Genomic DNA, 27,782 nt, shown 5'->3' with positions numbered 1-27,782 from the left:
TTACCAAAAAAAGCCGTTTATTAGATATATGTACATATATACATATACATGCAAAATGATTTTATACTCATTTACACAGGTTCAATTATTAATACAGTGCAAAAATGTCTAAAAAGGTACCAGCCCACCTTCTACAAACTTAACAGGTCTTTGGGAGACAGACAAAAAATAAACAATGCACATAAACCAATCAGCTTCATAAAGTGACGAAGCACCGCGAGTCGTTAAACTAATGCGGTTTATTCTTTGCCCATTTTCTCTTGCTGAGCTGCTGGGGAGGAGAAGAGTTGCCAAAAGACTTATTCTGCAAAGTGAAAGAATTAAGGAGATGCAATTCAAATGACATTAAACAGTTTCAAGTCAAACAAAAAGGGATGGATTCCTGTTTGGGGATTTGATTCAATACAGGCGTAATCCCGCCTTATGAGTCAGATTTCATGTATTCAAACTGCAAGTCATTCTTTTTTATTAAATCTTAAAGCACTGAAATCAATGTGAACTATTCTATGCCTCTTGCTGTTTCACCAGGAGAAAATGTTTAACTGTCTAAATCCCACACAGACATAGGAGCCGTTCGAAATACTAATATTAAAAGTAAGAAATAAAAATAGGTCGAACCACGTGTGCTCTGCCTCCTCCTGCAATCACAATTCAAACCTACAAAGGTAGTAACGCATGTGTATTAATCCACGTAGATTCCCTAATATATGGTTCACACCATCAGCATCAGGAATTACAGTGGTTTCCAATCAGTTCAATACAAGGATGAGGAATTTAAGCAGATAGCGATTCACCGCCCCAGCTGTACATTCTCTATGTGCTTTAAGCTATAGCAGCTTGGCTTTGTCCAAGCCTATGGAGAAACAGTAAAGCTCTCAGGAATTCTTTCCCCACATTGAGGGTAAAAGGGCAGGAACAGGAGATCAAGTCAAACCACTAAGGTCCCTTTTACAAATTTTTGTTTAAATGTGGTATAAAATGCTTCATGCATTCCACACAAGGTGATTCCCCACAGTAGCAGGTTGATACCCAGCTTATCCTCCTGGGAAACACAATCAGTCCTCAGATCTGGTATCCTTAACCAAGTGTGAAGCTTCTAGTATCAGATTTTTGGGGGTGTCCCTTTTTCAGATGTTGGTTGTTGTTGTTACACTCGTGATCCAAACTCGCGGCTTAGCTCCCCGCATTTTCTAAGAGTACCTACCAAGTAAAACGGGGAGCGAGCAGCACGAAAACATAAAGCTTGTCAGGACCAAAACCCCACATGTGGGGTCATCTGGGTGTCTTAAGGACGATGGTTGAATTTTGGCCTCATTTCTGCACTTACAGTGTGGCAGAAAACTGCGGTAACGACAGAAAAACAACTTTAATCCACTCCTTTATAACAGAAGAGTATTTCCCTATGGCACGCAGCTCTAAGCTGATTCCTTAACTGGCTGGCTAAAATATTCCTCCATCCTATTTCGACTATTCCTCAGGGGATTTCATTATGTTACTGTTACCATAAGTAACCTAATACGGGATGGAAAAGAAACACCTACATTTTACTACTGCAAAACGCTCTGGTATCTTTTGATGTCCTAGAAACTGTTCAGGTTGTGCGGGGCTGCCTCTCGATGCTGTTGTTGCGGTTGTTGTGTCACAGAATCGCTTCCATGTGTCTTGTAGTTCACATCATGAGATTTCAGGAAAATAACTCTGCATCACGTTAATCTCTTTGCAACCACTAACGACTACACAGGAGGGAAATCAATCTTTGGTGGAAGAAATGGCATGACCAGAACAAAAGAGTTTCCTATGAAAAAATGAAATCTAGGATCATATTTCCACATTAACACACCTACAGTTCTCTGCATCTTGAGTCTCTACAACCCTTCAAGGGCAGCTGCAACAAAATGCTATGCATTATTGTTTTAAAAAACAGCCTAAATTATCCATACGTGTCCTAAAATGCCCATATGCACCTCAATACTTTAAAGACGACAACACCCAGTGCAGCAGAGGTTAAGAATTTCAGCTCTGAAGCACGACATTCAAAAGTGCGCGCTCATGAATTCACCTTAGTGTAAGAACGCCATTAACTAAAGGTGTTTTGTATAATAAAGAGGACCTGCTCTTGCTTTCCGTCACTGGAAACAGCTTTTCTGCTCACCAGCTGTACGTTTTCTATAAAAGGTGAAGGAGTCAGTGCCCTGTCATAAGCAGGCCTGGAAGATTTATTACCTGTACAGACCAAGCAAACATGGAATTACTCTTACATTAAGAGCGACCTTAACTAAGGAAATAAAGGCCACTTGAGCTGAAAGTTCACTTATATTCACTTGGTTTCTTCTATGCTGCCCCAAGCATGTTTGCGGTCAACCAATGAGCACGTACTTAACTACGATGCGCTGTTTAGCCAGGAGATATTTATAGATTTTATGGTTTTTAAGAGAGCCACAGCTTCTTCCTTTCTTGCAAAACCTACAAACATTACCCTGAAGCTCATCCTCACCATTTCTCCCACTGATACTGAACTCATTTAAACACGGCGAACAACTCCTTTACTTACGTTTAGCAAGAATCTTAACGAAATTCTATAGATGAAACTGTTACCACTTTATCTTCATTTTACTACACAACTCTAATATTTTTGGAAGCGTTGCCAGGGCAAATATTACGAAGCCAGGAAGATAAACAGCAAAATGCAGTCGAGATGGTATCAGCTGTTTATGGGAACCTCCACCTGTTGATGACACTTGACAAGACCTACAATTACCACATCTTAAACACAGCGACATTCCTCACCGTGTGTTTGGCATGTTTACAGTATCCTACTTCATTTCAAGTTGCTTTGGAAATACCATCCGTTGTCACAAATCTTGACAAATGCTCTGAGCTATTTTTGGCCAGTTTAATACAAAAAAGGTTGTAAAAACAGAGTAGCAAACCCCAAGTCTCTTTCAAACTCCGCAGTCGGGCTGTTTCTCCATCAGTTGCCTTGTCAGGATCTGATAAGAAGAAAGCGATGCCACTCCTATGTGAAAGGCTATTTGCCAGAGGTTCCGTAATCCATACAAGTAAATGTTGCATAAACAAACAGAAAATAAGAGTACAAACGTCTTCACCTTCCTCGCCGAGCTGTAGAAGAGGTACAAGTAACACTAGGAAAGGACCAGAGAGAGCGTTAGCATTAAAATATGTAATTATAGAGAAGAGACAATTGGCGCCGCTCCCACCTGGATTAAAAGGAGGCGGAAAGCGGAGCCACCTTTTGAAAACCACCCATGATTATTGCAAGACAAAACCTCAGGAGCAGGAAAACAGCAAAGCCAAATCTGTTCCTGCTGTATTTGTTCTTGAGATAAGTAAAGGACTTAATTCTCTAGACCTCAGCAGCTTTAGTTGGGGTTCTGGGCCCTTTTTACATTCAAAAACAGGTGGAACGCACTTGCTGAGATGTGTGAAGAGCAACAGGAGGAAACTGAAAACTCACAAAGTGCCGAGTGGGTTGTTTTTTTAACTCGGGCAGTAACAGATCCTGCTTTCTCACTACAGGTCACAAGTTTCCAACTGTGCTGACGACACAAGGAGAGATCATCATGTAGAAAGCACTTCACGTTTGCGCTCAATTTGTGCACAAGGAGTTTGGAGGATGACTGGTATAGATCAAAAGGATAAGAGAGAACTCTTCTTTATTTCTTAGAGCTTCTCTGGCTTCAGGTACTAACTGGAAAAAAGCAGGACAGAGCCTTTCCTTGTGAAACATGACTTGCAACAAGTGTTTAGATCCAAATTAGTAATTCCATCAAATGCTCTGCCATAAGCAGAGGTGCAAGAGGGCTGAAAGACACTAAATTGTATTTATTATGCTATAATAACTAACCCCTCTGTGAGTTTTTGATACCATAGACAGATAGAAGTCTCCACATAGTGATGCCCAATAAGGGGATAAGAAGGTCAGGGAACATAACCCATCAGAAAAAAGAATCTAAAGAAGTCAGGAATCATTTTCCTCAAAAACTAGAAGTAATTATTAATGTAGATTAGAACATTTTCAATAATTTGCTTAGTCTTTCAAGCTGGTTACACTACAAAAGCCCATCACAGAATCCCAGAATGTCAGGGATTGGAAGGGACTTTAAAAGCTCATCCAGTGCAATCCCCCCATGGAGCAGGAACACCCAGATGAGGTTACACAGGAAGGTGTCCAGGCGGGTTGGAATGTCTGCACAGAAGGAGACTCCACAACCTCCCTGGGCAGCCTGGGCCAGGCTATGGCACCCTCACCCCCAACAAGTTTCTTCTCATATTCAAGTGAAACCTTTTGTGTTCCAGTTTGTACCCATTACCCCTTGTCCTATCACTGGTTGCCACTGAGAAGCGCCTGGCTCCATCCTCCTGACACTCACCCTTTATATATCTGTAAACATTAATGAGGTCACTCCTCAGTCTCCTCTTGTCCAGCTCCAGAGCCCCAGCTCCCTCAGCCTTTCCTCACACGGGAGATGCTCCACTCCCTTCAGCATCTTGGTGGCTGCGCTGGACTCTCTCCAGCCGTTCCCTGTCCTGCTGGAACTGAGGGGCCACAGCTGGACACAATATTCCAGGTGTGGTCTCCCCAGGGCAGAGCAGAGGGGCAGGAGAACCTCTCTGACCTACTGACCACCCCCTTCTAACCCACCCCAGGTACCATTGGCCTTCCTGGCCACAAGGGCCCAGTGCTGGCTCATGGTCACCCTGCTGTCCCCAGGACCCCCAGGTCCCTTTCCCCTACACTGCTCTCTAATAGGTCATTCCCCAACTTATACTGGAACCTGGGGTTGTTCCTGCCCAGATTCAAGACTCTACACTTGCCCTTGTTAAATTTCATTACATTTTTCCCTGCCCAACTCTCAGCCTGTCCAGGTCTCTGATGGCAGCACAGCTTCCAGTGTCACCACTCCTCCCAGCTTGGTGTCACCAGCAAACTTGCTGACAGTCACTCTATTCCCTTGTCCAAATCACTGATGAACATATTGAGTAATACAGGCCCCTGTACTGACCCCTGAGGCACTGCACTAGGTCTGCAAGAGGCAGAAAGACATCACGTTTATCCCTTTGGGAAACAAACCAAGGATCAAATTGTTATAGTTTTATCTATCACTTGACTGGAATACCTCAGTGGAATCGCACAGGCACGGCACTAAAAACTAAACTGTCCCTCTGCTTAGCTGAAAATCATTTTGTCTTGTACACGATAATACAAAAATAATCAGAAAGCATTTTATTTGCAGTTAACATACCTGAAAAACACAGGCGAGAAAAGGCAGCAAAAAAGCTATCACGTTTCCAATTCCTTCATGGTCCTCCTGTTCAGATTAAAAAATTGCGACAAACAACTACGTCAGACGGTTTTTAGTGCTGCTGGATATTTTAGAGCGCTGTATTTCATCAAGCACCTCTCATCCTACTTTATGTTGATTGACTGTAACAGTGTTAAACAGCAAGATCAATGTCATGGAACAAGATACCAAGAACTGAGGCTTATGTGACAATTCCTGCTAAATAAAACTGTGCCACCATATAATGAGGACACTGGTTTTTTCCTTTTTAAAAGTGAACGGTTTCACATTTTTTTTTAAATAAAAATAGAATAGAATACAAGAATAGAGGAAAAAGACCCAGCCAGCCTGGAAAGATTAAAATATTTCTCCAGATTTTAATCTCCCTAGAAAAAATGAAATGCAATATAGTGCGATATACACAAAACCACAAGGTCTTGCAGGTGAGCGACCAACTGTACATTTCTTAGACAAAAGAAAACCACTATGAAGAAGCAGAACAGCCACCCTTAATTTGGATACCCAGGTAACTCTCTCCCTTTGACTTTGTTTAAGGTATTTTATCACATCAGACACCATATAGTTTTGGTTCTGACATATCAGCAGACATATACAGAACACATTACTTTCTAGCAGTGCTTCCACAATACAGTTTTAAGTGAATAATTATACATATACTTAATTTTTGTTGCCCTTTGACGGTTGGAAACTTCGCATTACGTATAATTACATTTGAAACTATTATAAATATTCAGTGCATAATCTAGTATTAAGGGAATCTTCATGTGTGGCTAGATCTAAAAATGTCTTACTAGTTAATAGTTTCTTTTTCTAGTGCAAAATACTCCTCTACCCCATTACAGGACACACTCTCTCCCTTTGACTCATTTACAGGTTTCGGTTCAATCGGGGTTACCTGAAATGAATATTCTGCCAGGTGAACTCCTCGGATGAGATTCAAAGCTCCACACATGATGTTCAGAACAAGGGACAGAATCCCCAGGGGGGTCACTCGCTGCATTCTGTAAGTAGGGACTTGAAAAATAATAAAAGAGAAGAACAATTATCAACAAAAACACCTTTTATTTTGTTGTTGCATTATACTGTTCAGTTCTTCAGACATCTAGAAATCAGCAAGAGCTCCGGGAGTATTTTTTAAACAGATTAAGCAAGATAATTTGTTCTTCAGTCACTTGGCATTCGTGTCATCGTGCACATCGATGTTTTTCAGCTGCTTATTTCAGCAGATTATCATACTTAACACCCTCCACAGGCCAGTAAAAAACAAGCGGTTTTAAGCACCCAAAGCCTGGCTTAAATTTTTGACACCTATAAACGCAAGACAGTGATTCATCTCTTCTCAACCGGTCATTATAAGACGTATTTTTTTCCCACTGACACTTTGAGGGTTCAAACCCCTATACAGCAATTTAGCTTCACCTGCATAGTTTCCATCCAGCATTTGGTGCCCTAAACAAGTAACTGTCAGAATTCAACTGCAGGAGTCGAGGACTTGGAGGCTCTGCTGCCAGAGAAGTTGTTGTAGGAGTTGTCAGGATGACACTGCCCAGTCACAGAGGAGAAGAACCTGTCACAGACCTGCTGCTCTTATATCTGGGCCTCTCAGACCCACAAAAGATGCTCAAAACTGAGGCCTAGGAGTTAAACTGGATTTATCATTTTGCAACTACATTCTAGAGTCCAATTCCCTTTCTCCCAGCCCATCCACATTTCACAGGGAACAATTTACCTCTTTCCTTTCCCACCTCCTACCACTATTTATTCAAATGCCTACACACCCAAACACCATTCCTTCAGGATGCTCTAACTAATATGTAGAATTACAGAATCATTTTGGTTGGAAAAGACCTTTAAGATCATCGAGCCCAGCTGTGGCAGATGCACAACCCTCTCCCTCCCCACCCCCAACTTCTCCCTTGGATACACATCCCCACACTTTCCTACAATGGGGGTAACAGCTTCTTTTTTAGATCCCAGAACCCATTGATCAGGGTTGTTAAGAGAGAGGAGGAGTGGAGGTGCAGAGGTGCCGAGGAGCTGCTGGGCGCCCACAGCCACAGTGGGGGTGCTTAGAAGCTTCAGGGCACCCCACAGCCAGAGTGGGGGCGCAGAGAAGCTTCTGGAATGTCCACAGTCAGATCTGACAACGCTTTAAAAACAGGACCCCTCCCGCCGAGGTTTTTCCTCCCATTGTGTGGACCTGTTGGAGCGTGGATCAAGTGCTACTGCTGAGAGCCCTCCGGGGACTGGGACACTGTTTGTCTCATTTCCACATGTAGGTGAGTGACACAATTCCTCGCCACTTGGGCGGGTGCTTATTCCATAAGCACGTGTATTTTCTTTAATAATTCCTTGCCAGATTCAGGCAAGTGTATACTTTTCCCGGAGTCCAGGATAGCTCTGGCATTGTTTTAGGTGAACCACGTGTATGCACACTGTGCATCTTCATTGTTATTATTTGCTGCACCTCAATAATTACCTCGACCGATACTCAAACCTGTATTTATGTCACTATCGGTGAGCTAAAACCCCGTTTTCCACTGGTTAATCCGCTACACTTTCTTTACCGAATAAAAGTTTGTTTTGGACCCTGTTGTCTGTCCAAACTACCTTTGGGGTGCCTCTGTGACACCAGCCATTAACCCACCCCTGGCACTACATCATGTCCCTAAGAACCTCATCCAAATGTCTTTTAAAGCCCTCCAGGGATGGTGACTCCACCACCGCCCTGGGCAGCCTGTTCTAATGCCTGACACGCCTAATTAAGGTCAAAGCAATTACTAGCAATTTGTAATTAACTTTTTTTTTCCCCTGCCTACACCAGCTGGCTCAACAACAGACACCACACCCAGATACTCATCTCCATTTCATACATGCCCTCCCTATCAGCTCAAGTAGAACCCTGGCAGCAAAACAATACAGCTAATTAGCATCTCAGATACCAAATCTAGATCTTCCCCTGCACCAACATCCATAAGATACAACAAATGAGCCCTCAAGAAGCCTCCCCAGCTCTCAGGATCTTCTGCCTCCTGTCCAGACGTTGCCAGCTCCTGACTACAGTAGATAAACTCAGCAACACAGCAAAGACCTTCTCCGGTTTCATTTCAGTGACAGATGAAACACCAGAACAGCTTAGATATTGCAGTACTGCGTGGTTGAAGACAGGAAAACAACTCATGTCTTCTCCTTCAAGAGAGATTTTGATAGGTGGATGTGAAAAAGTTTGGCGCCAAATTAATATAGGGATATAAAGTACCTTTTATAAGTGTCTATGTAATTAATTTGTCTGGCACGCACTTGTACCTCCATCATTTCATCTCCAAAGCAGCTGCAAAAGGAACTGTATGAATTCCATTCGAGATATGTCACAATATGTAGTTCACTGACATACACGTTCACATAAATAAATGGTGCAAATAACCCTATCATCTTTTGCTGTGCAGTGAAATTCAAGGTCCAACCAGTGCACTGAGCAGAGGCTGTAGCAGCATGTTTGTTCACTCATGGACCTGAGTGTTCCATTTCCTGTTATTTTTGATAAATTACATAATGTTTCTCTGACAGAAATTTCTTAATTTCTTTATTCCTCGGTTTCTTCTTCCTCAGTTTCTAAGGTTTATTTCAGAGGCACATAGTGTCTCTCAAGAACAAGTGTCACTCATTGTATAGAATCTTGCAAACTGTCCATGTCAAGAGTTCCCAGTCCCCGGGGAAGATAAATATAATTCCCAATATACCATGGAATGATACGTAAAAGCTACTTTGTTGTTGTTCAGTAGCATAAAAAGAACTGCTGTCACAGATGGAGGGAGATGACAACAACCAGTTGCTCAGGCTTCAGATTCTGTGGAAATTGATCTTTTAATACAGAGTTGTATTTCTGCTACATCATTCTGGGGTTTAATGCACGAACTGAAATTGCACAGAACAAGTGAGATGGGTACTGCTAGGGAAAAAATACTGCACTTCCTTGTAGGAATTCAATCCTATTTTATAAATAGAATTTCACACTAGAATTGCTTTTGACATTAAATAGGGGAACAAGAGCGTACCAGCACTTTTAGTCCAACTTCGCAATAGCACAATTAAATGCTAATCGAGATTCAAACTGATTTTACTCTTCAAGTAGAAAAGTTGTGCACTTCAGAGTACAAGAACTACCCGGAAGATGTTCTGGGGACTGTGGATTATCCATCACTTGGGGAAAAATGCATCTGCAGGCTTGAACTTGTACAGAACTGCTCTGTGAGAACACCCTCACACAATGAAAAAATGTAAACTTCTCTAGTATAAGTTGGGGAACAACCTGTTAGAGAGCAGTGTAGGGGAAAGGGACCTGGGGGTCCTAGGGACAGCAGGGTGACCATGAGCCAGCACTGGGCCCTTGTGGCCAGGAAGCCAATGGTACCTGGGGTGGGTTAGAAGGGGGTGGTCAGTAGGTCAGAGAGGTTCTCCTGCCCCTCTGCTCTGCCCTGGGGAGACCACACCTGGAATATTGTGTCCAGCTGTGGCCCCTCGGTTCCAGCAGGACAGGGAACTGCTGGAGAGAGTCCAGCGCAGCCACCAAGATGCTGGAGGGAGTGGAGCATCTCCCGTGTGAGGAAAGGCTGAGGGAGCTGGGGCTCTGGAGCTGGACAAGAGGAGACTGAGGGGTGACTCATTAATGTTTACAGATATATAAAGGGTGAGTGTCATGAGGATGGAGCCAGGCTCTTCTTGGTGACAACCAATGATAGGACAAGGGGTAATGTGTTCAAACTCGAACACAAAAGGTTCCACTTAAATGTGAGAAGAAACTTCTTCCCAGTAAGGGTGACAGAACACTGGCCCAGGCTGTCCAGGGAGGTTGTGGAGTCTCCTTCTCTGCAGACATTCAAACCCTCCTGGACACCTTCCTGTGCAACCTCATCTGGGTGTTCCTGCTCCGGTGGGGGGAATTGGACTAGATGATCTTTTGAGGTCCCTCCCAATCCCTGACATTCAGTGATTCTGCCTATAAAAGATTTTCAGAGCAGAGGCCTCTGGCTATTTAACTGGAGACCGACATGAGTGTCTGTACCACGCTTGATTCTGTCTCTTCGAGGCAGAACACGATGAGGGTTTGACAATGAGTCACATACTCGAAGCCCCAGATAAAAGACAGCGCCAGGAGTGAGAAATAAAATCAGGCTCAGGCATTTTAAAATAAAACACAAGCACACAAAAGACAGAGATGTGAGACATCTTAAAAGGATGGACACCCTGTGTGCCTACAAAAGACGAAGAACACTCATCAAGGGGAGCACGATGCTGCATAATTTAAGAGCGTGCTTACTAGACGAACAGCACAAGTCGTTCTTCTGCTTCATAAAGCCATTTCTATGGTGAAAAATGTCCCTTTTCAGAGAAAGTGACTTTCGCTTCGCATTTTTTCTGTGTACAAACGTCCTCCATAGCTTTAGCAGTTGTGCCTGTATCGAGACACAAGGTGAGGTTTTTGCAACAACAGATGAGGTTGTGGAGATGTGGATCAAGGATAAAATGCTGGTACTGTGCTAGCAAGAGTTGTGCTGGGTTTAGTTAATGAAGGAAGGAACAAACAGGAGAAAGAATGAAATAAAAGAAAGAAATGAAACAAAAAGCTCTACTTTCCATATATACAAATAAGGACAAAACTCTTCAGGCTCCTTTCATACTGAAATGAAGAGTCAGGGGATGTGATCACACAGCTCAAAAGAACAAGAGACAGCTACAAACACATAAGGAGACTGATGTTTGATCAATCCACTGATTGATCTATCGCCGTTAGAGAATGTAGACACAAATTCTGCTCTCCTGCAACCCTGACGCTTCAATGTATGCTCAAGAAGTCGCCTGTATGGCAGAGCCGTAATATAAATAACATTAATATGGGAACAAACACTACCCACACAGCTAAACTTAGCGCAGCAAAGTGGGATTCAGCTGGTTGGTAACGACAAGAGGAGAGAGACACGAGCCAGGAAAGTCGAGTCCAGCCGAGGGAACCAGATGATCATAAACATGATCCTTAAAATAAAGGCACAACAATCTGTAAGAGTATTTAGGTTAGACCAGAGAGAACAACCCGAAATACAAAGTCAGACGGAAAGTAATTAAGAATATGGGGGAGCTGAAAATGTATTTCTGATCTGCAGACACAGACTCGCTCGCAAATGTTCACTGGCACTGAAACTGCTCACACTAGCGCTAAGAATTATTAAGCCTTGTCATATCATGAAAATATTGAAGCTTCAAGGACAGTTCTGAGGAACACTCACAAATCTGCCTGGCAAATCAAACATTTTTAATTCTATTTTTCTTCCTCCTAGCTACTGCCCTTCTATATTTTAACTTAAAATACCTACGTCAAATTAGATTGCGGCTCATCCATCAGAAACACTAAGACTGAGCAATTGGAACTTAATTTTATTAGTCTTTCATAAGCCAAGAGCAATAACAAAAAGAAAAGAAATACAAGCTCGTGGCACTCCAGCTGCATTTAAACTGCCACGCTAATAGGATTAAAAGCATTTTATTCTGTAGAAGTAGGCAAGACTTTGACTATGCAACCAAAATATAAATAAGACAACAATTTTACAATGAATAAATAGAGGTTAGTCCCTCTCACAGCAGGTAAAATGTCAGTATTTGTTACAAAAAGGTCCCTTGTCAAGTCTCTCTGTTGTTTATACAGACGTACATATGCTCTCTCAGAATTTTAGTCCTTGCATCAGATTTTAAAGAATAAGATAAATGGAGAAAGCAAAGAGCGGAGAACAATCCAAGACAATTTGGGAATTAGAGTTTTACCCTCAGCTTATATTCTGCTCATGTTTTCTTTCCTCGAGGATGAAGCGACTCACTCAGACTGTAATTACATATCTTCTATCAGAGTTTGCCACAAGCGACGAATTAACTGAGCTCCTCTTGTCACGGAAATTTTAACAAACTACCTTAAAAGCAGGAGAATTTACCACAGAAAAAGCCGAGTCCATTTACAACTAATTTTCCATACGGAGAAGGTGAACTAAGGCTGTGAAAAAACACACTACTATGAGATCTTAAAGGCTCTGGTGTGTACCTGCTGTAATCTGAAGAATATTTCTTGGTTACTATGAGAGAAAGGGAGTTGTTTTCTTGGGTTTCATACACATTATATATATATATATATATATATTTGTCAGTATAAAAGGAACTGCTGGCGTTCCATGTTTTTCTGGTTTGTAGGGTTAAGTTTGGCAAGTTGTGCAGTAACTTACCAACCTCCACATGAGCGCCCGCGTGCCCCCCGTTGGTCACCCCGTTGGGCAGCGCCGCGTCCTCGAGTCGCAGCTGAACCGGGGGCCAGAACTTCAGCTCCTCCTCAACCTTCGCCCACTTGGCCTTGGCTTGGGAGAGACTCACCGAGTTAAAATGGCATTTGACTTTCTGAATGACGTTATCTGAAACAATAGAAAGACACGCTCCAATTAGCTCTGCGGAAGTTAAGCGCTTTAGGGAATTGTTCATCAAATCGTGGTGTTGTTCTTTCTTTTTCATTTCTTTTCTCATTCGTTTCGGGTATATAATTTCATCACTGTTTAGGGAACAAAAATATCTCTCCTGGGTATTTTATATCATATCCAATCCCTTCTGGATACTTTAAATCTCAACATCCTGCCTACCAGTGGACTCAAAACAAGCTTTGATATTCCAGGGTAAACGCTAATGCATCTCTTAAACCACCCATGAACCACCATGAGAGGCAATTCCACAGCATTTTATCAAAGTCAATGATGAGTTTGTGGGTTTTGTTTGTTTTTTGGGGGGTTTTTTGTTTGTTGGTTTTCTGGTTTTCTTTTTTCCAGCACAGAGATAAATTAATCCAACCTCTATTTGAGTCATGAAGCAACTCTGGCTGGAAGAGGCAATTCCACAGTGATTCCAGCAATGTTCGACCCACAGATCTACGTAGATCATCCTGCTTCATATTGCACACTTTAAATTTAATACCATTTAATACCATTTGCAAATAACTCCCTTTTTGTAAATGTGGCTACTGGTTTGAGAGAAGCTGCGCTGAGATTAAGGAGAGAATTTGTCCGCTTAGGAATCACACTGAAGTACCTCCCTGCGGATGCTGCTACCTCCTATTTAACTGTGCAAAGATATTGGCAAAAAGCAATCTATTTCAAATTCTTAGGGAAAGAAAACGCTGAAACAGTTATTTTGCTAAAACATCCTATAAGTAAAATCCACATTCTTAAGATATTCTTATGCTAGAAGACTCGTATAGGTTGACTACAACTACTAGTGTATATGATATATATGTAATAGCCTAAGCATGAGTTTTGAGACCACACAGGAGGACCTTATGTTATACTAGAATACGCAGTGCATTCCTTAGGGAAAAATCTGTGGTTTAAGTTAAATCAGCCTGTTATAATGATCTGGAACTACCAGGCAAAAGGTGAAGATCTAAAGGATCATGGGCATCTTGGATCCAAACACAGAAAATAATTTAAAAAGAAAAATCACATACAACATCAGGTAGACTTAGTAACAACATATAGTTGTGATCCTTCCCCTGTGCTCTGCATTGGGGAGGCCACACCTGGAGTATTGTGTTCAGTTCTGGGCCCCTCAGCTCAGGAAAGAGATTGAAGTGCTGGAGCGGGTCCAGAGAAGAGCAACAAGACTGGGGAAGGGACTTGAACACAAGCCCTATGGGGAGAGGCTGAGGGAGCTGGGCTTGTTTAGTCTGGAGAAGAGGAGGCTTAGAGCTGAGCTCAGCACTCTCTAGAACGACCTGAAGGACAGTTCTAGCCAGGTGGGGATTGGTCTCTTCTCCCAGGCAGTCAGCAATAGGACAAGGGGCCATGGGCTTCAACTCTGCCAGGGGAAATTTAGGCTGGAGATTAGAAAGCAATTCTGTGCAGAGAGAGTGGTCAGGCATTGGAATGGCTGCCCAGGGAGGTGCTGGACTCGCCGTCCCTGGAGGTTTTTAAACTGAGATTGGACATGGCACTTAGTGCCATGATCTAGTGAATGGACTGGAGTTGGACCAAGGGTTGGACTTGATGATCTCTGAGGTCTTTTCCAACCCAGTCCATTCTGTGATTCTGTAATCACCACATGATTTTGTTCATCTATTACACGGGTGCTTAAGAACTGCAAAGCCAACCATGTAATAGCTTAAGGCAGTGACAAGATCTCCCCTTCCTCCTCCACACGCACAGGCACAAACACAGACTCATTTTTACAATCAGTCTTTGGCCAGGAGACACTGTTTACCATCATAAAAGTAGCAGACGCAGGATTCTTACTATTAAGAGAACAAAATTACCAACCAAATTCAAGAAAAGCATATGGTCTGGAAGCTAAACTGATGCTCGTTGTATCATAAGAAGCAGCAAATTCCCACTGAAGCTCTTCCAGGAAGCAAAACGCCATGACGGTTGAGTAATTGCTGGAACAGATTGCCATGCAGGCAATATCCCCAGAAGAAAGGAAACTGAAATAGAAAATATACGTAATGTTAACATAAAAAGGTAAAGGAGTCACGCTGAACATGAGAAGTAAACTGTGCTTTCTGTCTTAACAAAATGTATAGGCTGTGCTGGAAGAGCAGACGGAAAATCATAGTGTTTGTGCTGCTGTAATAGTCTTGCAGCCCCTACAGATCTAACACTTAACTCACTAAGTACACCTTAGCACATTAAAGATCACAATATAGATTTAATTCAATTGAGGACATTATTTTCTCGGGCTGGCTCTAAATCATGTTAATAAGAGACAGCGGGAAAACGTCACAGGCAAGATTTTCAAAGACAACACAGTCAATTCCCCACAAACAAAAGTAAAACCAATGAAAACAAGCTCGTTCACTGGAAGCAAGGAGATATATTCCTTGTTCTCCTTGAATATAACAACTTATTAACAGCGAGAGATATCGGTTAACTTGTGCAAACCAAGATATTCAAAGACTAAATCATCTGTAACAAATTAAGATGAGTTTGTATGAGGAACAGCACAATAGAAATTCCACTCCAAAACGAGTCCCTCTAACACTGAACCTGTATTTATACATAAGTTTCCTCTTACAGACGGCCCTGGACCCTCTAGGAAACTTAATAGGGGATTCATCTGACCAAACCGTAGGCGTGTACATAAGGATGAGAGAAATCACTCTCATTTAGGCTTAATTAATTAAGATGGGAGTCAGGGCACTGAGTTGAGATGTCAGCACTCATAACGTAGAGAGCTAAACTTCCCCAATCCCCACCAGAATTACAGATTGTGTTCTAATTATCTCTGAAAGAAGACGGCCGAGGTAACCGTCCCTAATAGATTCGTTGTTTGTTAGCAAGATTTCTTTTAAAAAAAACAAAGTTTTGAAGCTGAACACTTATTTTCTCTCTTTTCTACCCTTTATACAGTTCGTCCCTCTCATACAGAAATATTTGCAGTTTCTAATTATCACGTTTTTATGTATTTATTACACTCTGTACTTGGATTTATGGTTTTGATTAGCTCTGTGCCAGCCCACTTACACCAGATACCTTCCATAATTCCCCTTTTTCCACAGATCACAGCTGAGGATCAACACCATGCCTGCACAAAACCACCTTTCCCCAGTTGTCAATAATTTATAGCCTTTTTGCCCAGTATCTCCTTGCGCTCTCATTTCAGAGCCAGACGCTCCTTCTGGACAGCCCACGGAAGATTAAAAGCAGCAGAACATGCCAGCATTAAAGGGCACAAGTTCACTTTGAGGGAACAGGAATTAAAATGCTAATCTGCCTTTCCAATCGATTCAGTGTGAATTCATGTATCTTTCTTTCTCCAATAACTACCCTATATATATATATATATACACACATATATATATACATACAAACACACACATATATATATATACATACAAACACACACATATATATACACGTGTGTGTGTGTGTGTATATATATATATATCTTTCTCCAATAACTACCCTAAAAAGGGATATTTTATTTTTACCTCAGGGTCACTTTATTTTTTATACATATATATATATATATATATATATACACACATACAAACACACACATATATATACACGTGTGTGTGTCTGTATATATATATATACACACATACAAACACACACATATATATACACGTGTGTGGGTGTATATATACACACATACAAACACACACATATATATACACGTGTGTGTGTGTATATATATATACACACATACAAACACACACATATATATACACGTGTGTGTGTGTATATATATACACACATACAAACACACACATATATATACACGTGTGTGTGTGTATATATATATACACACATACAAACACACACATATATATACACGTGTGTGTGTGTATATATACACACATACAAACACACACATATATATACACGTGTGTGTGTATATATATATACACACATACAAACACACACATATATATACACGTGTGTGTGTATATATATATACACACATACAAACACACACATATATATACACGTGTGTGTGTGTGTGTGTGTGTGTATATATATATATATATATATATATATATAATTTGCTAACAAGCTAAAACTCATTTTTTGAACTAGCCCAAAACCAATAGCAAATGAAAATCCTCATCTCTGAATGAAACCTCAATTCCTTCAAATTGAGACTAGCAAATCCTTTTCTAATAAATCAAAGCACAGCGGCCTCATAAAATGAATCAGCAAGACCTGCCAGACACTTAGGAAATGGCTTGGGGTTTAGACTAAACTAAGTCATTCCCAGGCATTAGGATATGGTCCTAGAAGGTGTTTGTAGAAGCCTAAGATACTCCAGTTGCTAATAGTAATAAGTACTGCCAATCGAACAGAAAGCATTTACTACATAAAATGACAGTTAAACCAAGAAATTCTTAAAATATGCTTGCTAAACTAAGCAGGAGCTGTGTGGCCATGGTGCGGAGAAATAAGGTTTTAAAATACTGCGTGGAGGTTACAATCCAGATGTGCACGGTGGGATTTCACACTGGAGTTCAGCATTATACAATATACCTTAAATTCAGCTAAATCCCCAGGGCAATCATTTCAAAAATTCAAGTCAAAAAACCCAACCAAACACAACAAAGGACTTACTGTATGCTAAGGTCACGTCCTTTCGCTGTGCCTCGACTCGGATACTGCGCCAGAATCGAGGATAACGCCTTTAATCTTTTCCTGCATTCCAGAAAATCCTGGTTGAAATGAAAATCTGTGGAGGCTGAGAGGGGAAGCCCGTCCCTCACCCGCACCACGCAGGCAAAGAAGATCATGGACATTCTCCACTGGAGCACTCATGAGGACAATCTGAAAACAAAATATTAAATTAGGTTAACAGACGTAATATTAGTTACTTACAATCCAATACGCCAGCCCTGGTGAGACCACATCTGGAATATTGTGTCCAGTTGTGGCCCCTCAGTTCCAGCAGGACAGGGAACTGCTGGAGAGAGTCCAGCGCAGGGCAACAAAGATGCTGAAGGGAGTGGAGCATCTCCCGTGTGAGGGAAGGCTGAGGGAGCTGGGGCTCTGGAGCTGGACAAGAGGAGACTGAGGGGTGACCTCATTAATGTTTACAGATATATAAAGGGTGAGTGTCAGGAGGATGGAGCCAGGCTCTTCTCAGTGACAAACAATGAGAGGACAAGGGGTAATGGGTACAAACTGGAAAACAAAAGGTTCCACTTAAATTTGAGAAGAAACTTCTTCTCAGTGAGAGTGGCAGAGCCTGGCCCAGGCTGCCCAGGGAGGTTGTGGAGTCTCCTTCTGTGCAGACATTCCAACCCGCCTGGACACCTTCCTGTGTAACCTCATCTGGGTGTTCCTGCTCCATGGGGGGATTGCACTGGATGAGCTTTCCAGGGCCCTTCCAACCCCTGACATTCTGGGATTCTGTGAAATACATCAAGTTAATCACCACTAAACGGTACCTCTCGTAACACCGCTGCTACTGAAAAACAACCAAACTGTTCTCAAAATTCACGGCTGTGTCCATTATTCAGCTCTCTCAGACAAAAGGTGAGGCAGGGGGGTTGACAGCTGAGTTATCTACCTGGAAAATCTCACTATTTTCTGCTTTACCTCATTGTAAAGTTCTTAAAGTTATTTACAGTAACTGGCTAAATCCCACTGACACGCTGCATCTTCATTGCTGTTGCAAACAGCGATATTAGTGTTGGAGTTGTCTGATTTTCTAGTGTAACACACAAATACAACACACAAGAGCCGTCAGGGTCTTTATACAGAATAAACTAGGATTAAATATAGAATAAAAGCCGCCCTCCCTTGACTTGTTACTCTTCAGCAGGTCACACACCCCCATGAAAAGTTATTCTTGGGATTTACCTGGTACATTCAGAACACAGGAGAGATCTGTCCTTCCTCATGAGTATTCAGGGCAAGATGTTAGAAGACTAACGTAGCAGCTCACATCATCTCTAAAAGACAACCATAAAGAACACTTTAAGAAATTAACTAATGACCAGTATATATATGCTTATTTACAATATAAAATGCCCCATGGAATTGCTTAACATAACCTAGAAAGTATTTTGCCTAAATTAAACAACGCATATTTTTATCCAATGTATCAATTCCTAGAAGCATTTAAAGACACTATGAAATTATATCCAAGATATTTAAAAAGTAAGGCATTTACTCTGCTTCAGGCAAACTACATAAACGAAGCATTAGGGAAAAAGAAAAGAAAAATCAAACTGTGAACTCAAACTTTTGATAGAGGGAACAACTGCTTTAAACAGCCCAATATCAAACAATTCATCACGATGCTCAAAGTTCTTTGAAACCTGTGTCTCATCATCAAGTGTTTTTTGTGTCTAAGAAGGCAGGAGAGCAAAGTCCCTTCTAGCTCAGGTGTTTATAAACTCTCTCGCTCATCGAACTGCTCTGATGTTTAATAAGTGTTGAGTTCTTACCAGGAGCAGAACAGAGAGAGTCTCATTTCTGCTCCACAGGAACCATTTCCACACAATTTGTAGGAATCATCTCTTTGTCAAATTGTCCTGGTTTTGTTAAAAACAAGTTTCTCTTTTAGTGAATTTGCCTGTCAGCTAAAGCCTTCATATTAACTGCATTCTCCTGGAGAACCAGACACATGTTTTGGTAAACCTAGCAATGGAATGCAAATTTATTGATAAGCATGGATGGACATCCCGCCAGAGGGGCAGCGAGAAACAGGTGACCAAAAACTGACCGAGTATAACATTCCATTCACGTGAATACTTCATATAAAAGGGGGAGATCACGAGGATCTCGTTCTTTTTGCCTTTGCTTTTTCCCTTCTGCTTATGGCCGACATTAGGAGAGGACCTTGCTAGTCGTCCCTGCGAACTGAGGCCTAGTGAGAGACTGAATCCAGCTCCGGTTGGCTGTAGAGTCCAGTCCAGGACTTTGGGTGCCGGCTCTGCAGTTGCTGGGACTTCCAAGATTGGTTTTGTATATTTTGTATTATTTTCTCTATTCTTATTAGTAGCATTAGTAAAACATTGTTAATTTTTCCAACTCTCTTCTCTCTGTCCTTCTTTCCTCCCAATCGCCTGTGCTTAATGGGAAGGGGGGATAGGGAGGGGCAAAAGGAGGAAGTGGCGGGGAAGAGGGGGTTAACAATACATCTGCCGGGGTTTTATTGTCACCCCGCAATCTTAACCCTCGACACAAATGTATTTGCCAGCATGTTAAAACAACTGACAACTGCCAGAGGAATTGACAGAAAGCAGAATTGCACAGGACTTGTTTCCTTAGGAGAGGAAACTAAAACTACAGAAGATTACACATCACTTGAAATGTGTGCTTTTGAACTTTTAAAATTGAGATTAAAGAAGAATTGGAAGTTAAATGGTTTTCCACTGTCCCTCTCACAGTTCTTCTCCAGGAGTCAACAGTGTGCCCAGGTGGCCAAGAAGGCCAATGGAATCCTGTCCTGTATCCAAACGAGCGTGGTCAGCAGGACAAGGGCAGTGATCCTTCCCCTGTGCTCTGCATTGGGGAGGCCACACCTGGAGTGTTGTGGTCAGTTCTGGGCCCCTCAGCTCAGGAAAGAGATTGAAGTGCTGGAGCGGGTCCAGAGAAGAGCAACAAGACTGGGGAAGGGACTGGAACACAAGATCTATGGGGAGAGGCTGAGGGAGCTGGGCTTGTTTAGTCTGGAGAAGAGGAGGCTTAGAGCTGAGCTCAGCACTCTCTAGAACTACCTGAAGGGCAGTTGTAGCCAGGTGGGGATTGGTCTCTTCTCCCAGGCAGTCAGCAATAGGACAAGGGGCCATGGACTTCAACTCTGCCAGGGGAAATTTAGGCTGGAGATTAGAAAGCAATTCTTTGCAGAGAGAGTGGTCAGGCATTGGAATGGCTGCCCAGGGAGGTGCTGGACTCACCGTCCTGGAGGTTTTTAAACTGAGATTGGACATGGCACTTAGTGCCATGATCTAGTAAATGGACTGGAGTTGGACCAAGGGTTGGACTTGATGATCTCTGAGGTCTTTTCCATCCCAGTTGATTCTGTGATTTTGAGTCATTCGAATTGTAAAGTTAAACTAAGCTCACTAATTTCATTTCAGCGTGCACCAAAAAATGATTTCAACAATTATCACGATTATTACATGTCGACTTCAAATACCACATCAATCTCCAATGTGTTGTGCTAGTAGTCATGAAAGAAACAGTACAGAGATCTGCTTACACTTAAATATAAAAGTAAAAAGAAAACAGAAAATTGCCAATTCAGAAACACTAAATTAACAGTCAACTTTTAAGTAGGGATGCTCAGAACAGCACAGTTCCATGGTCAATGGTTGGTAATGCTGATAAGTATTAATATAAATCCAAAATATCCCACCTGCCAAACACCGCAGAGACGATACACTGAACATTCTCATTTACCCTTCAAAACCAGCCAGAAGATGACCAGGAAAATGGAAAGGCACCAAACTATGAAAGCAAAGACATTTTCTAAAATGTAGCTAGCCTAGGAAATTAGTCATCTCACTATGCTAAGATTAATATATATACACATATATTCACCACTAGGGATAACACCACCTATAATTAACCAAGTGTATATGTCAAGATATACAACTTGCCAAGACACACAAACCATCGTGCTTTGGGGCACAAGGTTTTCACTAAATATTGGCAGCTCATCAGAGGGATTATCCATTCTCCCGATATCAGACACCATGAGGCAAAGCTCCAAATTAAATCCCAGATTTCAATGGAGAAATAAGTCAATGCCGCTTTCTTAGAGAATATACCTGTGGTAACGTACTGCTGGACTATCACTGCTGTAATTCATACAAAAGGATTGATTGATTGATTTTTAAATCTACCCACCTGTGAATTTATAGTTTGCTGCCCAAGGAAATGAGGCTTGCACAACCAAGCTGGAAGTGCAAGCGGGAAACCCCCTTTCCCCAAAAATAAGCCCTAGCATGATTTTTCAGGATTTTTGAGGATGCTCAAAATAGAAGCCCTACTTCAAAAATAAGCCCTAGTTAAAGTTCATTTTAAAAGTCAACTTAAATAGTGTCCAGGCAGCTACACAAGTAAAAAAGTACAATTAATCTGCAATAGAATGCAGCAGGACAAATGTGACAGGACATGATGACATGACTATACTTGAATAAATGTGTTTTGGAATTTTTTTGTTCAAGAAAAAAATGTAGATTGTTGTTCATGAAAAAATAAGATACCTCCTGAAAATAAGCCCTGATGCATCTTTTGGAGCAAAAATTAATATATTAAGACCCTGTCTTATTTTCAGGGAAACAGGGCAGATATATTTTGGTTTCGTAAAAGAAAGGTACATCTCAAAAGAGGGAAATGCTGATGCAATGACTCTAATCTTAACAGAGAGCAGGTGAGCACAACCCCAGGGCAAAACAACTGGGAATGTGTTCACTGGTTCTGCTTCTTACAGAGCTCCCATTTACAGGGTTTAAAGGAGTGTTCGTGTAGGTAACACCCTACGCCCCAAAAGAGCAAAAAGAGCAAAAAGGTGTGAGATTTGAGAACAGTACCTGTAAAGACTTCTGTGGAGTTAAAAAATGAAAAAATAGGAGTTTATTTCAAATGTAGCACAGCCTGGAGAAGAGAAGCTGAGAGGGGATCTCATCAATGTTTATAAATATCTCCAGGGTGGGTGTCAAGAGGATGGACCAGACTCTGTTCAGTGGTGCCCAATGACAGGATGAGGGGCAACGGGCACAGACTGAAACACAGAAGGTTCCATCTGAACATGAGGAGAAACTTCTTTCCTTCGAGGTGCCAGAGCCTGGCCCAGGCTGCCCAGAGAGGTTGTGGAGTCTCCTTCTCTGAGACATTCAAACCCACCTGGACACCTTCCTGTGTGATCTGCTCTGGTGACCCTGCGTTAGCAGGTGGGTTGGACTGGATGATCTCCAGAGATCCTTCCAAACCCAACCACTCTGTGATTCTGCATTAGCTAAAAGAGGCAAGAGCCAGCATCATGACGCAGAAGAGAGCAAAGGCTAAAAATAAAGTCACCTGGTTTAGATGGAACTCCAATCACCAAGCACCCATCACTCAATCTCATCTACCCCTCTCCTTTCCTTTTCCACATTCCCCCAGCTCACCTCCTCTGCCACTGCGACTCAACAAGGCTTTGAGATTTATTTTTCCTTATTCACAAGCCTCACATCACTTGCACATTGGAAGGTATTTTGTGCCCGTGGCAAATAACACTGACTACGTCACCTCCCTCAAAAGTTTAATTACTTGGAAGCCAATCTTGCCACGTCACCTGTAAGCGAACACACACTATCACAGCTCTCTGGACTGATCAATGTGTGCACATAACCAAGTGAATCCACAATCCCACTATTTCAGATCGACCTACCCTTTCCTCCTCCAGCCTCTTTCTATTTGCATACGATTAGCAGCCCAAAGTATCTGCAACGGACTTTACGTGGCAGGCCTTTGAACTTGGGTCCTGAACTTTGATAACGGACTTGTGCCTTTTGATTAAGCAGGTATCAAGTCCTGCAGTAGTCAGAAATAATAACATTGTGCCAGCCCAGCTATTTTACAGGGCAAAACCTTGAGAAAGATTTTAAGCGACTGCTTCAGAAGAAACAAGTTATAATTTATGATGGAAGTAAACAAAGCTTGTTTTCTCATTATTTGAAGCACCTGAACATCTAACAACACTTCAGAAGAAAACTGCTCAGTGTAAGATTCACATAAACGGAGCATATTTACCAGTCTTAAAACAAACAAGGCACTTCAGGGTGTTCCCACAGCAGACATCCAAGAAATCATCGGAAGCGCAGCTCCTCCATCCCTCCCTCTCTAAGTAGCAGCCAACTCTCTGCACAGAGACTGCGAAGGGATTACTAAAGCAGCCTTAATAAGACCTCTTACACTTTACTACACTGTTACACAAGCTCCTTTAAATAAGAAGATTAGACCCAATTCACCAGCGCCACGCTTCTGCAAACACCAGACAAACTCCCACCTTATTGTCTGTACTTGGAAAAGGATCTACTGAAAAGGCTGTGAAAGTAAATGCAAACCAATACACAGGTCACAGAATTATTTGTAAAAATACTGTTGTTCAATAAATTCAACAAAAGCAGAATTTTCCTTCTAAGAATGGCGTAACGCTAACAAGGAACGTGCTGGTACCAGGATCTCTCTCAAGCATTTGCCTTCTCTCCCTGTTCAGTCACGTTTCCCTCCATTCTAGAGGTGGCACATGGGACAGTCTCAAACCCAACAACATCCAATTCCTTTGTCAAGTTCTGATCTTCCTACTGAAGGAAAAGCAGAATGTTTTAGCGACCGTTACCATAGTCCAGAAGGTTCTTGAAGCAGCCTGTGAAAGTTTTTGGACACACAATCAGAACTACTGCAGCGAATGCATCTTTCCTCAGGTGGGTGAGCTTCAGAAGGAGCCACAGCTACAGCAGAGACGCCACAATATGAAAGAGATTCAGGCTGACTCAATCAAACACAAAACATTTAATAGAGCTGAAGTTCAAGTGCTGCTTTCAGTCTCAACCAACAAGAAAAGAAGCTGAGGCGGTTTATGAGGGAGAGTTACTACTTCTCTGCTGGATCACAAGGTGGATTTTATCTTCTTGTCACATACATAAAAAGGTAAATCTGGAATGCAAATCTGAAATACTGTTAAATTTCTCATCTTCTAAGACTGCAGTAACTGTGTCCATCTGTTTCTTTCCAGTTATTTGCCCTCAACACTGACAACAGTGTTGACCAAGCTACTGATATCACAGACCTACAGACCAAAGAGACCCACTCTCCAGAGTTAGCAGCAAATAAAACCAACTTGAAAGCATGACACTATCTCAACTTTTAAAACTGGATTTGTGCATATCAAGAGCCTCCAGGCTTTATGCTTATCCCCAAAGGAAAGCATGTAGAAACCCTTTACCATCACAAACCTCCCATCTACACATACTCCCTATGAATTACCAGAAATAACACACACTACATAAAACTCAAACCCCAACATTCAGCTGCATCTTCAACAGCACGGCCTCAAGGGACAGGCCTCGTAACCCTTGCCCAAACGACAGCATAACAACCCAGTAAGGTAGCTTTCCCTATACATTAATATCTCAGAAATATCAGCCACTTTATCTGCTCAAAAATACACACCCAACCCCACTAACATGTACCCTGAAGCCTCCCAAGAGCCCACCAGTTCATCTCCCTACCTTCACCAGCCCACATGACTAATGACGCTTCCATTCCCAGCCTGTCCCACCCACCATATTACACATACCCAACCTCTCTTCTCCCCAACATTAAGTGTCCCTAAACCCCCAAAAGCCCCCCTCCTCAATAAACACAGACACCTCAAAAGCCACCCCTCTCCCCAGGGCACTCTTTTGTGCAGACAAGTCTCCCCACGCATCCCTCAAGCACCCCAGACACCCCCAAATCTTAGTTCCACTCCACAGGTCCCAAACCCTCATATGGATATTAGGAAAAACTTAACCATGGAAGGGGCTGTCGGGCATTGAAACAGGCTGCCCAGAACAGTGGTGGAGTCACCATCCCTGCAAGGGTTTAAGTGACACAGAGATGAGGTTCTCAGGGACACAGTTCAGAGGTGAACTTGGCAGAGTTAGGTTAATGGTTGGAGTAAAAAATCTTAAAGGTCTTTTCCAGCCAAATGATCCTATGATTATCCCAACACACCTCCAGACAGCCCCAGCCCAACCCAAGTCCCCCCTCAAGCACTCCACAGAACCCCCAAATCCTACATGCTTACACCAGGATCCCACCCCAACATGCACCTCACCCCTGCTCACCCCCACATCACCAGCTCCCCTCGCTGCCTCCCCACACCCCCCTCAGGCACCCCAAATCTTCCTTCCCTGCCAGAGGGCCCAGAATGGTTGAGGTTGGAAGGGACCTCTGGAGATCATCCAGTCCAACCCACCTGCTCAAGCAGGGTCACCAGAGCAGATCACACAGGAAGGTGTCCAGGTGGGTTTGAATGTCTCCAGAGAAGGAGACTCCACAACCTCTCTGGGCAGCCTGGGCCAGGCTCTGGCACCTCAAAGGAAAGAAGTTTCTCCTCATGTTCAGATGGAACCTCCTCTGTTTCAGTCTGTGCCTGTTGCCCCTCACCCTGTCATTGGGCACCACTGAATAGAGTCTGGTCCGTCCTCTTAACACCCACCCTGAGATATTTATAAACACTGATAAGATCCCCTCTCAGCCCCTCACTCCCCATCTCACCCGCTCAGGGCCCGTCCCTCCCTCACACCCCCTCAAGCACCACACACACCCCCCGGAGCGGCTCAGCCCCGCCACCTCCCATCCCCGGCAACCCTGAAGGGCCTTGAGGAAGAAAAGGAGAAAGATGAAGTGAAGCAGAAACCCCAGGAACCCGCTCCTCTCACCTCTCCGGTCCCGGGGCCTCTCACAGCAACGGCAACACCACAACACACCCAGCCCCGCCCCCTTCCGCCCATAGAGTCGGCGGGTAGAGCGGCCCCGACGCGGGGCACGCCGGGACGGGAAGGCGGCGGTGGTGGAGGGTTGGAGGACCGGAGGTGGCGTCTGGTCGCAGCGCGGGGGGCGGGACTGAGAGACATCGGACTATGAATCCTTAATGGCACACAAAGTCTCTTCGGGCTAACCCCGGAATCCAAACTGAATATTTAAAAAGTTAAGCTAGGAGGAAGGGTCACCAAAGAGCCAGGAATCCATATTTTAAATGAATCGATAAGGAGAAGGAGGCTGTTAGAATTAGATGAATGAGACAGGTAAACTGAGGCAGGTTCAGGTGTCTGTAAACCTGCAGTGCCAACCCACGGGGAACAGGGTGGGGAATTTGTGGCTGGGATTTCAGGGGATATAAGCAGGGGCTTTTTGCCCTATTCCATGTGTCTACCTTTGGGTAGAACACCCGGTATTGCAAAATCGTTAATAAAATCTGCTTTGCTGAGAGATCCTGCCTGGGCCTATTGGCAAGATGATCATCTGCTGCCCACCGGTGCAGACACTGGGGACGGGGCAACAAGAGGTGTTCACAGTGGTGCAAAGCACATTGACATGGACACAAAGTCATAGAACCATAGAAGGGTCAGCTGGAAGAGACCCTCAAGATCATCGAGTCCAGCCATAACCCAACTCTGGCACTAAACTGTGTCTAAATGCCTTTTAAACCCCGCCAGGGACACTGACGCCACCACTGCCCTGGGCAGCCCATTCCGATGCCCAACAGTGCTTTCCATGAATAGTTATTTCCTAATATCCAATCTGAACCTCCCCTGGTGAAAGTCAGGTGAAGTCAAACATGACACAATCTTACCAGGCTCTTCTGGAAGCTGTTGGATGAAATAAAAGCTGACTGATGGAAAAGGAGCTGGGGGTGTTGGTGATAGCAGCCGAACATGAGCCAGCGTGTGCCCAGGTGGCCAAGAGGCCACCAGCATCCTGGCTGGTACCAGCACTGGTGTGGCCAGCAGGCCCAGGGCAGTGACCGTCCCTGTGCTGGGACCTGGGGAGGCCAAACCGCCAATCCTGGGGTCACTTTTGGGCCCCTCATGCCAAGAAAGGCCTTGAGGTGCTGGAGCGAGTTCAGAGAAGGGAACGGAGCTGGTGAGGGGCTGGAGCACAAGTGTGATGGAGCGGCTGAGGGACCTGGGGGGTTCAGCTGGAGAACAGGAGCTGAGGGGAGACAGGGACACAAAGAAACAGCCTCAAGTTGCACCGGGGAGGTTGAGGTTGGATCTGGGAACAATTTCTTCCCCAAAGGGCTGTGGGGCATTGGAACAGGCTGCCCAGGGCAGTGCTGGAGTCACCATCCCTGGGGGGTTGGACAGACGGACATGAGGTTCTCAGGACATGGTGCAGTGCCAGGGGTGGGTTATGGTTGGACTCAATGATCTCGAGGGGCTTTTCCAACCAAAATGATTCT

At 43.3% G+C, this 27,782-nt stretch overlaps 1 protein-coding gene across 7 annotated transcripts; it reads right to left on the bottom strand.

Annotated features, from left to right (window-relative positions):
- On the bottom strand, positions 1 to 26,356 carry SEC22C (SEC22 homolog C, vesicle trafficking protein). 7 transcript variants are annotated; one of them, XR_010469911.1, is made up of 10 exons: positions 26,260 to 26,331; positions 25,794 to 25,910; positions 18,695 to 18,786; positions 17,447 to 17,656; positions 14,657 to 14,820; positions 12,587 to 12,769; positions 6,220 to 6,338; positions 5,265 to 5,330; positions 1,542 to 3,143; positions 1 to 304 (listed from the first exon to the last, which is right to left on the bottom strand). XR_010469911.1 is itself a non-coding variant. In XM_065050314.1 (9 exons), the coding sequence occupies exons 4-9, from the start codon at positions 17,626 to 17,628 to the stop codon at positions 2,943 to 2,945; spliced, it is 915 nt and encodes a 304-aa protein (XP_064906386.1). In that variant the 5' UTR covers positions 17,629 to 17,656; positions 18,695 to 18,786; positions 21,201 to 21,292; positions 26,260 to 26,326; the 3' UTR covers positions 1 to 2,942. The 7 variants fall into 7 exon arrangements, 5 of the variants coding, with proteins under 5 accessions (XP_064906386.1, XP_064906387.1, XP_021154255.1 ...); XR_010469910.1 differs by lacking the exon at positions 25,794 to 25,910 and having other exon boundaries at positions 26,260 to 26,356; XM_065050314.1 differs by lacking the exon at positions 25,794 to 25,910 and adding an exon at positions 21,201 to 21,292 and having other exon boundaries at positions 1 to 3,143; positions 26,260 to 26,326.
- Between the last annotated feature and the right edge of the window lie 1,426 nt (positions 26,357 to 27,782).

The sequence above is a fragment of the Columba livia genome, chromosome 2, assembly GCF_036013475.1.
Source record: "Columba livia isolate bColLiv1 breed racing homer chromosome 2, bColLiv1.pat.W.v2, whole genome shotgun sequence".
Classification (NCBI taxonomy): Eukaryota; Metazoa; Chordata; class Aves; order Columbiformes; family Columbidae; genus Columba; species Columba livia.
Note: the sequence above shows the minus strand (reverse complement) of the source record. Positions and strands in the feature narration are given on the sequence as shown.